Raw genomic sequence first — 14,243 nt, forward strand, 5'->3', positions numbered from 1 at the left:
TGAGCTCAAGTGTGTGTTTTTGTAGAGTTCCATTTCAGGTTGAACTCCCTGCTGACAGCTATGTATAGGTTCCCTGTATTTGTTTCACCTCATTGCAAAGAACATCAAACACTTTAGTTTCTCAGTATCAAGTTTCTCAAGACTAATTAAATCAAGCATGTGCTTGACGTCATCCTCTGCCTGTGACCAGCTGTTACTATCTTGAAAACTGCAACGTCTGATCGTCTAAAAATTTGAAAGGCCCGGTCACACAGAGGAGTGCAAGCCAAGTAGTCCACTGTGGATTCACATCAGGACAATATAGTTATTTTACTTTTTCTTCAAGGTATAAACTTTCTACAGTCATGTTAGCAGCAGTTTGACCTGATGATGGTGCCAAAGTTGTTGTAATTCATCCTGACGGGGAGGAGAACATGACAATCCATCCAATAGTTGTTTAGACATTTCACTTTAAACTGAAGCTTGTGGCACCAGAAGTAAAACGTCAGGCAATCACCAAAGTCATTAGGATCCATTCTCAGGAACAGTTCGTCATTTGGTGCCAATCAGTCCAGTAGATGTTAAGATATTTCAGTGCATAGGTGAAAAGTTTGATCTTCTGTTGGCACTATATCTGTGGGTTGTCAAGATATCTTAATCTGGACTGACCCTATCTTGCAACTCTGTACTTTGTAATTTACCTCAGCATTCCCCAAAGTGGGATGTGGGCTTACAAATTACACTCTTTATCTCCCACCTACAACTTTCACTGCTGTTAATGACTAATGTAGCCTGGAAGATAGGAGACCATTATTTGTACAAGCACAAATTATCGACGCAATGTCTCTGAAGGACAAAAAATGTTAACATTTATAGCCATATGTGATAAGTTAATTGTTAATAAACTTTAGTTAAGGGTCCAGTTTGTTGGATTTTGGGGGGTATATTGGCAGAAATAGAATATGATGTAATAAGTATGATTTCTTCAGTTTATAATCACCTGAAATACATACTTTTGTGTTTTCGTTACCTTAGCATAGGGAGCAGGTCTTCATCTACAAAGATCACCATGTTGCACTGCCATGTTTTATATATAGCCCAGAACAGACAAACCAAACACTGGCTCCACACAGCACCATTCCTTCGCTTGTGTTTTTGCATCAGTCAGTACGTGGCAGTCCTGCTGCTATGAGCAGTGATGGAAAACACTGATTTTTAACATGAAACTGTTTTATTCAGTGTTTATTGGTTTTAATCACCTGTTCTATTTGTTTAATGAGAAGAAGATACTGCTGCAGATAATTAGGCTAAGTAAAACCCCCTGAACAATAAACACTGACAAAATTCTAAGTGGGAGAGTTTTCATCCAGCTGCAATCTGCAAACTCACTAGACGCCACTAAATCCCCCTAAATCTTACACAGCGGACCTAAAATGGTGTATTATAACACTTAGATCCCTTTTCAGCCAAATTAGCCCTGGTTCCTGCATCGGTTCTGTTCAGGATTCTTGGAGCCTTGTTGCAATCTAGTGAACCAGCCTGCATTTCCACCAGTTTTGCACAAAACCATTGTAATCAAGGATCTATCATCAGCGGAGGACGTTGCACTACGCACAACAGAAGTAAACACATTTAATACCTGCAAACTTTTGTGTTGTTATTACAGTTATTTGTTTTACCCTCAAAATAAGCATAAACCATCAGAATATAACAGGCCCACTTATGTCATCAAGGTTTGCACTTCAACTTAAGACAAACCTGCAATTTTTGAGTCAGTTCATGTTTGATAGAAATGCTCTGAATGGTTCAAAATTATGTGCTGGAACATGTTGGTGGAAAAGGAGTACTAGCAAAACACAATAAAATATTCGTAACGATTTGTTTATTGGCCGATGACTGGTTTGCAAACCATCTCTAAACATTGTTTGGGTGGCAGTATTAAAGATGTAATATTTATAGAAGTCCTAAACAGTATGTATTAGCCATTTAACATTATAATCATCACTTGCAACTTTATTATAGCAACCAAATAATGTTTTGTCTACAATTAACGTTTTGTAAACTCTGGGTTAAATTAAAAAGAAAATTTGTGTTGAATCTTGTGGGAATATTGATTAAGTTTTATTGTCTTGTTTAACTGGTTTAGGTTTTACGGCTCAGAAGATCTGATGGCCGTGTTGGCAGCTGGAAGCGAGCAGGTTCATTTGGCCCAATTCTGGGGCATCATTAATGCTAAGTCGAGTCCGGTAACTGGATGCAGCCTGATTCATTTCCTCCGGCATGCTGAGTTTGGGCCTATTTTGGGCCAGGTCATTTTTGATAATGGGTCATTGATGGCAGTGTTGGTGGCTGGAATCGGGCTGGTTTATTTGGCCCGATTCTGGGGTGTCATTCATGCCAGGTGTCAGCCGAGTTGGGTGACCAGATGTGGCCTGACTCATTTCTTCTGGCGTGCCGAGTTCAGGCTGATTCTCGGCCAGGTCATTTTGGCTACCTGGGGAGGAATAGGCCAGCTCAGCAGAATTTAACTAAAGAGTTATTCATGTTTTTTTGAATATAATAAAGACAAAGAATGCCAACATACAATCAACCATTAAATTGTTTGCTCTAATGAAAAAGGCTATAAAAGTTAATCATCAACATTCATGGTTGTGTGGAGGAAAGGTCCACCTGGACTCAGGTAGCCTAACTCACCACACATTTCCTTCTGATAGTTATTTTTGCCTCATTTTAACCTTTTGTCTAAACATTCAAAATCAATGCAACACAGTGAGACACATCTTTGCATGTAAAAAAAAGCTGTAACTCGGAGAGCGTAATTCCTTCAGTTTTGACTGACACTTGTCCCAGATGGGAGGGTCGATTCCACATCAAACCAACTAAGTCCCGCCTCACAGTGTGTATCTTGCTGGGGACTTGAGGCTATAAAATGAAGGAACCTACTGTAACCGGGACGCACGCTGTAGTTGGAGTTTCTTTTGTGAACTCCCATACAGAAACTAAAGTCACTCCAATGCTTTAATCAGCGGTCTCACAGAGAGACATCGCTGTCGGTTTACTCTCACTTGCAAGCCGAAAACTCTTCATCAAGTCGCCGGGCAGAGACAGCAGAGCCATGGCAGGGGACGGGTCAGACCAGCGGGCGCTGCAGTATGAACAAACGCTGGTAAGTTTAACTTGTTACCAATATGAACTTTGTCCACTGGTCACCCAGTATGTACAGTCCCTCTTTGCATGGTCAAAGGGAAGCCAGATCCCACTGACAAATCTTTCAATTTAACCCTGCTGGCTAACACATCTGACACTAGCTACAAGACAGCGAGCAGTTTGAAATGTGGTCAAAAAGTTGTAATTTAATCGCAATTAATGCATGTTGGTGTAACTTGTGTGTGCCGAATGAAACACCGTGTCTCCGTGATTCGGGAAAATCAGACTTGAGTGTGTGTTTTGCCAAAAATCCAAGCGTCAACTATAAATTGTCAAATTTCAAACGAAGTTCGACCTCCTGTCGCTCACGTGAAAGTGACTGAGGTTTGCGGTGTCGGAAGTCCCTGTGTGTAGTTTGCGTCTCCATTTGCTCTTGTGTGTACTTGTGTGTTGTGACACAAGTAAGGACACGTTTCTAAGTTGTCCAACATGTCACGTTGAGTGTCTTTAGCCGCTAGCTTTGCAGCGTTAAAGGGCTTTATTAGCATAACATCTGGATTTCCCTGTACAGCTACAGGTAGTTGTCTCATGTATGGCAAGATTTTGGCCAAACTTCATTGCCAAAATCCCACGCGTTTCAAGAAAGCCGTGTATATTGTCGTAAACGCGTGTTAGAAAGTGACTTTATGCTCGTTTTGAAATTCAACAATGTGCCGATAAATTCGGCATTAAAACGTTTTCACAAAACCTTCATTTGTGTCACCTTTCCCAGCAATTTTGCCTGTTTTCACACACCATCTTGTGCCAACCAAAAAGCACCATGGTGGGCGGTATCGAGTAGTGTGAAGGAATTAAAAGTTGAAATTTTAGGACATGAAGTGCAGCTTGGTCCTTAACAGATTAGCCGAATTCACAATGGGCTCTTAGTGATTTGTAAAAGGACTAGGGGCATGTTTTATAAGATGTGCATATTTGCCATAAACAAAGTAGCTCTCTTTTGAGAGATTTTTAAATGGAATTTTTCTTAATGATTTGCACATTCAAAAACCTCGATTTGGCAAATGTTTGGATCTGTCTGCCATCATAAATGAAACACCTACTACATGCAAGAGCATGAAGTCATCTTCACATAAACAGTACAACAGTCAGTGAAGTTACTTTGGAGCTCAGTATGTGTAGGCTGCATTGATATCAGTCACCGCCAACCAACAATAGATCGATTCATTGTTGTTCTGCTGTGCTGTGTACACGCATATTGTGTTGCAAGATGAGATGCATCTGTGCACGTGTCCCATGCAATGTCTGCTAACCTTTCTTCAGGGCACTGAATTTGATCGTAAACTTTATAAGTTACTGTATGCCTCTTAACCATTACCTCAGGTGATTTCTTCTGTCTTACGTAACAGGCAGGCAGTTGTTGGGATGCATGCAGTAGGTGGTCTGCACAAGGTTTAGAGGGTGTGTCAGTTGAGTGAGGGGTTTGATATTCGATCTGTTTCATACAGCATGGGGCTCACATTTGCATGTCACAGGCCTTCATACACAGATCAGAGCCCATGGACAGCTCCTATTTTGTCCTTGGCCTTTCTGTGAGGGCTGTTATAAATTAATATTTAGCAATGAATTGTGTAACGTGGAAGGTAACAGTGGTAAAGGGAGAAACAAGCATTCTCATACATTCTTTAACAGGTGCAGTTAACTATAATTTAGAGCATTTACACAATCATCACTTTGCACCTCCCAATGTTCCCGGTGGGGTTCTCAGATCCAGCATTGAGGAGAACAGGTTTATATTGTGCCCCACATTATGGTTAAAGGTATACTGAGAGTACTGTGTGTGTAGGTTGAACTTTCCTGTCAAACTTCTGTCAAGCCTAAACAATCTGCTATTTGAAGAGACAAGTTTTATAGGCCAACTGGACCCATTCAGTGGCAGCGAGGCTTTAAATTAAGAAGAGCCACAACTGTAAGACTTCTTTGGGCCTCTGTTTCCTTCTCTTGAAAAAGTTTCTTTGTCCGCCCTCTCTGAGTGCTGTTAATCTGTGTGTGTGTGTTTGTGTGAGAGATTACACAACATGCGACCCGCTGATTCAGCGCTGGACGCTCTGTCACCCTAGCGGGGTCTCGTGCTCGGCTCTGCGGCTCTCTGAAAGGAACATGCAAGCAGCTCTCTCTGTGCAAAACAAAAGAAATCCATCCACACCACCTTTTCTGTTAATCTGAGCTCAACCTGCTGCGCTTGGACAGTTGTTACACGAACAAGATTGTAGAAGCATCTAAATAGAATCAAATAAAAATAGCTACAGTGTGAGAATAACATAAATGAGACCTCTCTCTGCCCCCCATCTCCTTGCCGTGGGTTGTAGTAACATGGTGTCTTTGTGTGATATTGGCAGTCATGGTGGTTGTGTGGGTTTGTTGTGGGCAGTGGATGCTCAAAGAGGCCAGTGTAGTTTGGCTGTGAGAGAGGCTGAAAGGCTGGCTGTAGAAATGTTGGCGGGGCCAGGAGTAAGGAGCACTTATAGTTGCAAAATAAAACCAGCCTCAACATATTGTCTGTTAACATCAGACTGATGCATCAGTTTGGATTTGTATGAAGATGATTTGTGTGGGATATGCTGGACACAGTGTTGTTGGAGTATTCATGCAAAATTACATAATGTTGTACATTTGCTTTCCTTTATCCTCAAATGTTTTTACATAATTCTCCCAGATTTCACTGTTCTGCAGTCATCTTTGTGAGAGGCTTTTTCCAGAATAACAAAATGTTGAAATTTTTAATTTTTGGCATTGAAACAAGGCGCTTAAAGAGTCCATCATTTCAGTAAACAACAGCACAATATCAGTGTTGGCAGTGTTTCCTCTTGCCATTTTTGTTTTTTGTCCCTTCTCTAAATTCTTTTTTTTTGCGGGTCCATGAATGTAGCACAGTTGCAACATTTTCTTTTTTTTCCCTCAGCAACAGTTTGTGGAGTTTGATTTTAGGGGTGGATAATTACTCAGTGAATTTAATCAGAGCTGAACAAATCAGTAGATTAGAGGAGTAGCTGTTTGTGAGTGAAAGCAAGCTTTAGACCCAGCACAAAAAGTGCTTATGTTTCACTTTCACTGCGTCTGCTTTTCTTCTGCTCCGTTTGTGCCCAGAGTCGCCCTGTGTGCTGAGAGTGTGGTGCAATGCATAACCGAATGGCATATTCCTATAGCGCTCCTAATAAATGGCCCAGCTCCAAAAATATAAAAACAGTTTGTAGCGACAGGCAGATGTTTTGATTGTTGCAGGCTGCAACAATAAACGCATGTGCGGAAAACTCTGAGTGTTGGCATTCAGCATTGAATTTAAGTCCCAATGAAATGCTCTGAAGAGGCCTGGCATGAGTTTAAAGGTGCCGTTCAAACCCTAAATCACTCACCGTTTGATGAAGATCCCTGCCAATCACAGTTCCTTGTAGATCATTTATCAATCAACCATAGGTTACCTTTTGATGATGATAATGAAAAATAACATAAATGCTGAAGAAAATCTACCAAAACACTGAAATTCAGTATTTTGATGAAATTTGGCAAACAATACCTTAACCAGTATCAGCTTTAGTGGTGCTTTTATGTTAGCATAAATACACTTTTATCTGCACACAGGTGTGTGTATGTTTCTGTAACATGGTGTCATTCAATAATAAATGGACTGCCTTGTGATCAAAGGTAGTGTTTTATTCTTAGGTTTTATTAGGCATTGTACAATGGCATGAATTTGGATCCAATCACAAGAGAGTGAGAGGCTAATATTTATGACATTTTATGAAGCCTGCAATGCCGCATATCAGTATTGCTCCGATTGCATCACAAAATTATATGCACACAATGAAACCTTTTCAACAGAGCAACATTAGAGCATGTTTGAGTCCTGCGTTTTCTGCAATAAAAAGTTGTGGTGTTGGTTGTTGTTTTTTCCAAGTTTAAATCTGCTATCACAAGTTGCTGAAGTGCTCTGCGGATAAAGACTTAGTTCTGGACGGTAGTTATCACAGTCATCTGTCTCCATCGCAACTGAGTTGGCATGTTAGATGGTATTATTACCAGCAAGGTGCAGTAATGTCAGTTGACCTGGGTTGGACAGTGCCGCCAGTCTTGTTTTCAGTTCACTTTTTAATAATTAACAGAGTAATCATAATGATCCCAAATATGAGATCTAAATATGTTATGCTTTTAAAGGGACTTTACAAATTAAGATCACGAGGAGTACTTCTCAGCCTGTAAGAATAGTGGTATTATGTGTTATGTGGCTCTGGAAATCTGAAAAAATAAACCTGATGACATCGTCATGGTTATCTTGAGCTTGGAGACGACGAAAAACATGATAACAGAAAGCCTGTGTTACAAACTGGTGGTAAAAGTTTGAAAGACGCAGATGATTTCCAGAGGGGCAAACAAGTGATGCAATCACTTGGTATTATTATGTAACTTTAATTTTTTTTAAGGAGTAATTCTGCAACTAACTGCGAATTTAATTATGGATGACAGGTTTGTAAAGCTCAAGGTGACCGATTCGAGCTGTTTGTTTTTTCTGACAAACAGTGTAAAACTGAAAGATATTCATTATAACTGCTATAGAACTTTACAGACTTTAAGTAAACCAGAAGAAAGTGAAACCACTGAATATGTGGCATTTCTGCTTTAAAAAATCCATTAACTGAAAATTGCTGCCAGTTAATTTGTATGTAGATCAATTAATCGATTAATAGACAAGTTGCTTGGGCTCTATTTTGGAGCTTAACCCATACAGGATTAAGACACTATACTGAATTAACTTAACAGTACAGTACAACTTTGACTTCTCTTGTTGTTTTTCTTCAGACATGGTACTAGCTATCTGAGCTGGGCTAACCTGATTAGCATGATTGAGCTAACTGAAAACAATAACACACTACCAAAGCTTTCTGGGTGGAACACATCCCCTACTTCTAAATAACATGTGCGTCTGCCAAGATGTAATTAGGCACTAATAGAGGCATAATAGACATACCAAACAAATAGAAATTGCATATTAAACCTGATGTCCTGTGCAAAATGTTTTAGTGGATCCATTCAGTCACAGACCTTTACATCACATTGATAATCTTAAACAATTTGGCAATATTGACAGTAGTGTCTGTCAGGTGACACTGCAGCCCAAGATAGTCTGTTATCATGATTTAGATGGAATCACAAAATTGCAACATCAGATTGAGCCAATCATCTCTGAGATAATGCAAAGTGGTTGTTGCTGATGTACAGCATGCGTGTGTGTGGGAGTCTGCGGCATTGTTCTGTTGCTACGTCCTGCTGGTTTCATTATGTCCATGACGCTGGGAGTCTTGATACGTTCCTCCTTTTCCTCCCATCCCCGAACAGACGGCGGATTGTCACGCCTTCCCTTTTTGTCTCACTCCCTGGCTTTGATGGCTGGTTATTGTTATTACAAGGCTGTATGAATGTGCTGGGTAATGGTGCGTGTGAGACAGGGTCACATGGTGATATGGCCTGTCTGGAGGCTTATGACCAGCATTGCTTGTGTCCCCCCCACCCCCGTTTGTTTTATGTGTTGCGGCTGTTCAGCAGCTATGATAAGAGTCATAAGGTAAAAGATAAGGTGAACAGCAAATACTGAATCAAAGGACAGACACTGATTTTAATGTGTTTTTACTTGGATCCTGTAAAACACGTAACTTCATGTTTGACTTGCCCCTCGGCTGAGTCGGAAGCTTAATTACAACTGTGGTCATGACACAGGGCTTCCCACACATTTGCAGCGATTAAAACAACTGCCTGAGCTGGACTGTTCATTAGGACTGCTGTTGAAATGTATGTACTGCTGGGCGAATGGCTATCACGAATGTTATCATGATAAAATTTACCATATTGGTCACTATTGATAATTATCTACCAGTAAAGTCAAGTAATTATTTCTTTTAAGGGCTGATATTTGCTTCTTAGATAAAAGTTGAAAAAATCATATGAATAATATGTTGTCTCTTAAACTATCTATTGTGAGAACATAATATTTGTTAAACAGCAGAACATTTTGCAAATCTAAGGTAGATTGTGTGGTCAACAGCACGTCGAAGTCTTTGCACAGGGGTTGAAACATTTTTTAAGTGCTTTAACGACAATGTTAACAGAATAAAAAGATTGAACAAAAATTTCAACTGTGGTCAGTATTACAGTTTTACATCCACAGTCAGTCATGTTCATTTTTTAACTTACCATTAGCATTGTGAGAGATGAGATGAGTAAACTGTACAGCGACTGTAGCTAAAGTTATGCAGCGATTTCAGTCACAGTAACCCGTAGTTAAAACAATAATACTGAAAATATTTTTATGTGCATGTTGAATGTTGTTCAGCATTGGTTTTCTGTGCGCTTTAGTGGTCAACTGGATGATAACTGGAGTCTAAGGTGCATTACTGCCCTCCTCGAAAGGGTGTATGAGTGGCTTAATTATATGGAGGATTTATTAAACATTTTTTATATTATTATTGAGGAAAATTCTATTTAGATAATTATCATCGTCATTTTATGCCCCGTGCATTGCACCACAGTCTCGGAAAGCGTACTCTGGGTACAGATGGAGCAGCAGAACATCATGTACATTGAAAGTGAAACTTAACTGTTAATTCTGCTGGGTCTAAAAGTTTCCCCCAGATTTCAAGAGGGAACACAGTAGGATAAAAGACGACACATATGCATGTAGAAGAAAAACAAAAGCACAAAATCAGTGACTTGCAGCAGTTTGTACAGGCTGTTTCCTGTGACAGCAAGTTATGGTGAAGCATGTTTCTCTGTCGGCAGGACTTCTGGTTTTTGATGAGGGAAGCGTTAATATTGTAATTACGTCTGTAGATCTAGAGCAACAGGGAAGTGAAAGTGTAGTGCAGAGAAGTATGGAAACGTAATAATTTGGGAGTGGTAACCCTTGTGTTTTTGTGTGTGTTGCAGCCATCTGTCTTGCTGTGACACTGGGTAATTTGTAACCCTGTGTTATTCGCCTTGCTGTGGTAATTAGGCTCTATGTAGCCACGTCCGTTTGATGTCTGCTCGTAGTGGAAATTTCCCTTTTTACTTGCCCTCTTTGCTCCTCTGTTTCCCAACATCACGCCTTGTGGGTAAAGTCTTTTTTTATTTTTACAAGACAGGTCAACAACTCCTTGACCCTTGCTTTTGGTTTGTGGAGAAAGGGCTGCTTGCATAACATTTGTTCAGAGCTAAGTTGTGAATAGCCTGGCTTTTGCAGCAGATAAGCATCAAAAGCCTCTAACAGTTTTTCTCTTGGTTACAAAGATCAGCCATTGCTTTTTTTTTGTTTTTTTCTTTACCGAAATGACAAATCCACCTCTATTTATTCTCTGGGCAAACAGCCATGATGGATTTCCTCAGTCAGGACTCGATGTGTGGAGGGATCTCGAGGTCTAAACACAAACATTTGCACAAAAGCCTCTAAATGAGGAACTGTTTGTAATAACTGTGATTTTGGCAAACACTCCACAAGACATAAGAGATGTTGACTGTGTCTGCAGGTAAAAGCAAAGGTGGAATGTGTTTGTGTGTGAGCGGCTGTTTGTTCTTGGATGCATTGATCACACAGGCTGGCGGCGTGTTGATGATTAACCGCTGAGAGATGAAGAAAGGGAGTGAGAGAATAAGCTCGGCGGGTCAATAGATTAACAGATGAGCATGTTTCAAGTGTTGAGGCGTGTCTCTTGATAAGTGCCATACAATCATTTCTTCCCTCCCTGGTGTCCTTAGGAAACATGGATTAGAGATAGATGCAAAGCGGAGATGTGAGGTAAGCAGACGTTGATTCAGTGATGATAACCCTCAGTATTGCTGATTAATAGAGAAGAACTCAGCAGTTAAAACGTCAGTACAGGGCTGGACGCAGAACAGCACAAAAACACAAAGGAAATACGTTTGAAGGTTAATTTTCAATTAGGAAAATCAGCTCTACTACTTAATAGTTTCTACTTAACTTTCTACAGTTTGAAAACCAACTTGCATTGATTTGAACTTTTTTTGGGATCAGTAATCTCCGACTAGGCTGCATCTTTTTCTTTTGTTTGATTAGTTGAATCATTTTGTCTCTAAAATGTCAGAAAATATTTACAAATGACCATCACATTTTATCGAAATCCTAGGCAGATGTGTGGATTATGACACAATGGACCAGAGATGATATCTGATAAATTAAGGGGATTATGAATTAAGAGTCGGTCATTCATTCAGACAAAATAGTCTATCAGAATGGACTTATCCCTGTATGAATACTCACCTGAACTGTATCCTTTGTTTGTTTGTTTTCTTGTGAAATTTCAAAGTGAAATTAGGACTTTTAAAAATCTGCTATTGACATGTTGACTAAGAAATCCAAAATTAATAACAGCGACTTAGCGTAGAAGCTCTAAATCCACTGCAGTGAATATTGTGCCCATGGGTTCACATTTATCAAATGCACTTTTGTAATTAATAATCTGTAATAAAAACTAAATGCTGCATGTGTTCTTCATTCACATGCTGACAGCCGTTATTTCCAAGTTAACTGTTGATATGTAAGCCGGATGCAAAAAGGCTGAGGTGATTTGATTGCTTTTCACTGTAAAACATACTACTGTTTATTTGTTTAACTACCTCAGATGATGTTGCAGTTTTATCTGCATTTATTCCCCATATTGAAATCCTTTAGGAGGAGGTAGGAGCTTTTAACTCCCACTTAACTTGCAAGTAAGATAATGAAGAATTAGTAATGGTTATGTTCCAAAATTAGCCTCTATGTGTCTGCTTGGACCTGAAAGTCTGGTTCACATGAATTTCCTGGTTCCTCTCTAACCATGACTAATAGGTGAGACTCAAGATTTTGTTTAAAGTTTAACATTTTATTTTAGTTAATTTTAGGTAAATACTGGATGAAAGAAAGGTCATAAGGAGGCTGTGCAAAGGCCCTGAAATGCTTCTAAGAATGAAAAAAATGGGACAGTTTATCATTTATTTGAACTTACTGGTTTTTTTTTAATTAAACACATTTGGCTGTTCTTTCCACTGAAAATAGCCCATGTTGTTGATGTCAGATGTGTATGTACTTCCTCTTGTGTCTTATTTTTAGCTAAACTTCTGTGTTTTTATAAAGTTTTGAGATGGAAGTTTATTATTTAAAAAAAACCCCAATTTTGTTGATTTCTAATTTCTGAATTAAATTTAAAACATTTATTTGTGTGTTAACTTGGTATTAAGTTTTAAACTATTGATGCTTTGTGAGAAAATCTAACATTGTGCTGTGTGGGTGTCTTCAGATTGTGACTGACAGTATGAGTTTGAGTCATGCCTTAATGTGTGCATCCACACATTAAGGCATGACTCAAACTCATACTGTCAGTCACAATCTGAAGACACCCACACAGCACAATGTTAGATTTTCTCACAAAGCATCAATAGTTTAAAACTTAATACCAAGAAATTTGAATTTTATACAAGGGCTAATCCATGAATATGTACAAATCAATCTGTGGGCAGAATAGTTAAATGTAAAAACTTGCATTATTTAAAAGTAAATGTAGATTCTTCCCTTTTCTCAAAGAGATAGAATTTAGAAAATAAAAGTGTTTACTGTTGCCACCCACATCAACATTTCGGTTCTGACTTCCTGTCATCCCATCCTCATTTTTTCTTGAAAAGCAAACAGTTTGAGATGCAGCTGCATTTCCATTTATATGGGATGCTCAGTGGACAGTCCTTTCCTTTGTCATGTCACTCTTTCTCATATTTTCAGCACACAATTGGGCAGAAACTACTGCACAATAAGCTTTTTATACTTTCTGACTAAATATACTGTATATGATCTATATGAGTGGCTACAGCTAACCAGAGTCATCGCTTATCTGATTGAAGTTGAACCCTGTCCAGCCATTTTTCAACATTTAGTTTTTGAATTGTTTCATATTTGATTTAGTAGTTCATTTTATTTACTATTTATAATTTACTATTATTTCCACAGCTTGGGAATGTTTACTACACTTTTAGCACTGTAATAATGATTATCTATTTTTGAACAAAGTAATGGGAGAAAAGAAATGCTTATTTTGGTATTATTTCTATTTTTGTTTTTTAAAATCTGATTCATCGATTAATCGAAAAAAATAATCGACTGATTAATTGATGAAAATAATCGTAAGTTGCAGCCTAAGTACAATGCGGCATTTATTCTGGCAGTATATCAAGGAAACATTTGTAATATAATATTACATACTTTTTGAGACTGTCCCACCTGTGAAACCAAACCTACAATAAAGTCAAAGTCCTACAAAGTCTGAAATCTTTCTCTCAGGGGTCACACTGACCCTTCACCTTGAGGTGACCTGATGCCGAGCTAAAGCTGTAAAGTCAGAGTTGACACATCAGTGGATGTTCAGTTCACTATCAGCCGTGTGTGTGTGTGTGTGTGTGTGTGTGTGTGTGTTTGAGTGTGTCTGCTCTGAGATTTTCCATGTTTACAGAGATGCTTTAACATGAAACACCATTTTTTTTGATAGAGGTGACCTTGTTTATGTATCAACTGCATGCCATGAAAAAGATCCACACTCAAGACTGAATACTTAAACAGTCAGTCACAGTTAGCGGGGCTGTTAAAAAGGCTCCGCTGTGCAGCCACCTTCTGTTTCAGTGCCCTTCACCTTGTGTGAATGATGTGTCTGCTCTACGCTGGTGATGCTTAAAGAGCTGCTCGAGTGTCTCTGCCTAATTGTTTACAAGGCTGTGTGTGTGTGTGTGTGTGTGTGTGTGTCTTCCTCTTCCTTTGCCTTTTATTAAGTAGAGAACTCAGTGATCAACAACAATGAGCTAAAGAGAGGAGGCAGTTGCAGCAAAACTGAAGACTTAAAAAACGTTATTATATTCTGTCTAAAGTATCATCATATTTTACTCTGTCATATTGAATTACCTTTATTTATATGTTATGCCTTTTCCTTTTTGTTTTCCCTGTTATTTTGGCAGAAGAACAAACACTAATTTGCTGTGCTGTTAAAATGAATACATTTTTATTTAAAAACCATTGGATATTGGATATTGAAACTCAAAATATCTTCTCAATCAGATTT

General features: G+C 38.9%; 1 protein-coding gene across 2 annotated transcripts in view; it reads left to right on the forward strand.

Annotated features, from left to right (window-relative positions):
• The first annotated feature begins 2,900 nt into the window (after positions 1–2,900).
• The window catches only part of clcn2c (chloride channel 2c), a 164,760-nt gene continuing 153,417 nt past the window's right edge, over positions 2,901–14,243 (forward strand). For both annotated transcript variants that reach the window (XM_042486275.1, XM_042486276.1), the window contains exon 1: positions 2,901–3,145. In XM_042486275.1, coding sequence (XP_042342209.1) covers positions 3,095–3,145 — 51 coding nt within the window. In that variant the 5' untranslated portion in view covers positions 2,901–3,094. The remainder of the gene's footprint in view (positions 3,146–14,243) is intronic.

The sequence above is a fragment of the Plectropomus leopardus genome, chromosome 5, assembly GCF_008729295.1.
Source record: "Plectropomus leopardus isolate mb chromosome 5, YSFRI_Pleo_2.0, whole genome shotgun sequence".
In the NCBI taxonomy this organism is placed as follows: Eukaryota; Metazoa; Chordata; class Actinopteri; order Perciformes; family Serranidae; genus Plectropomus; species Plectropomus leopardus.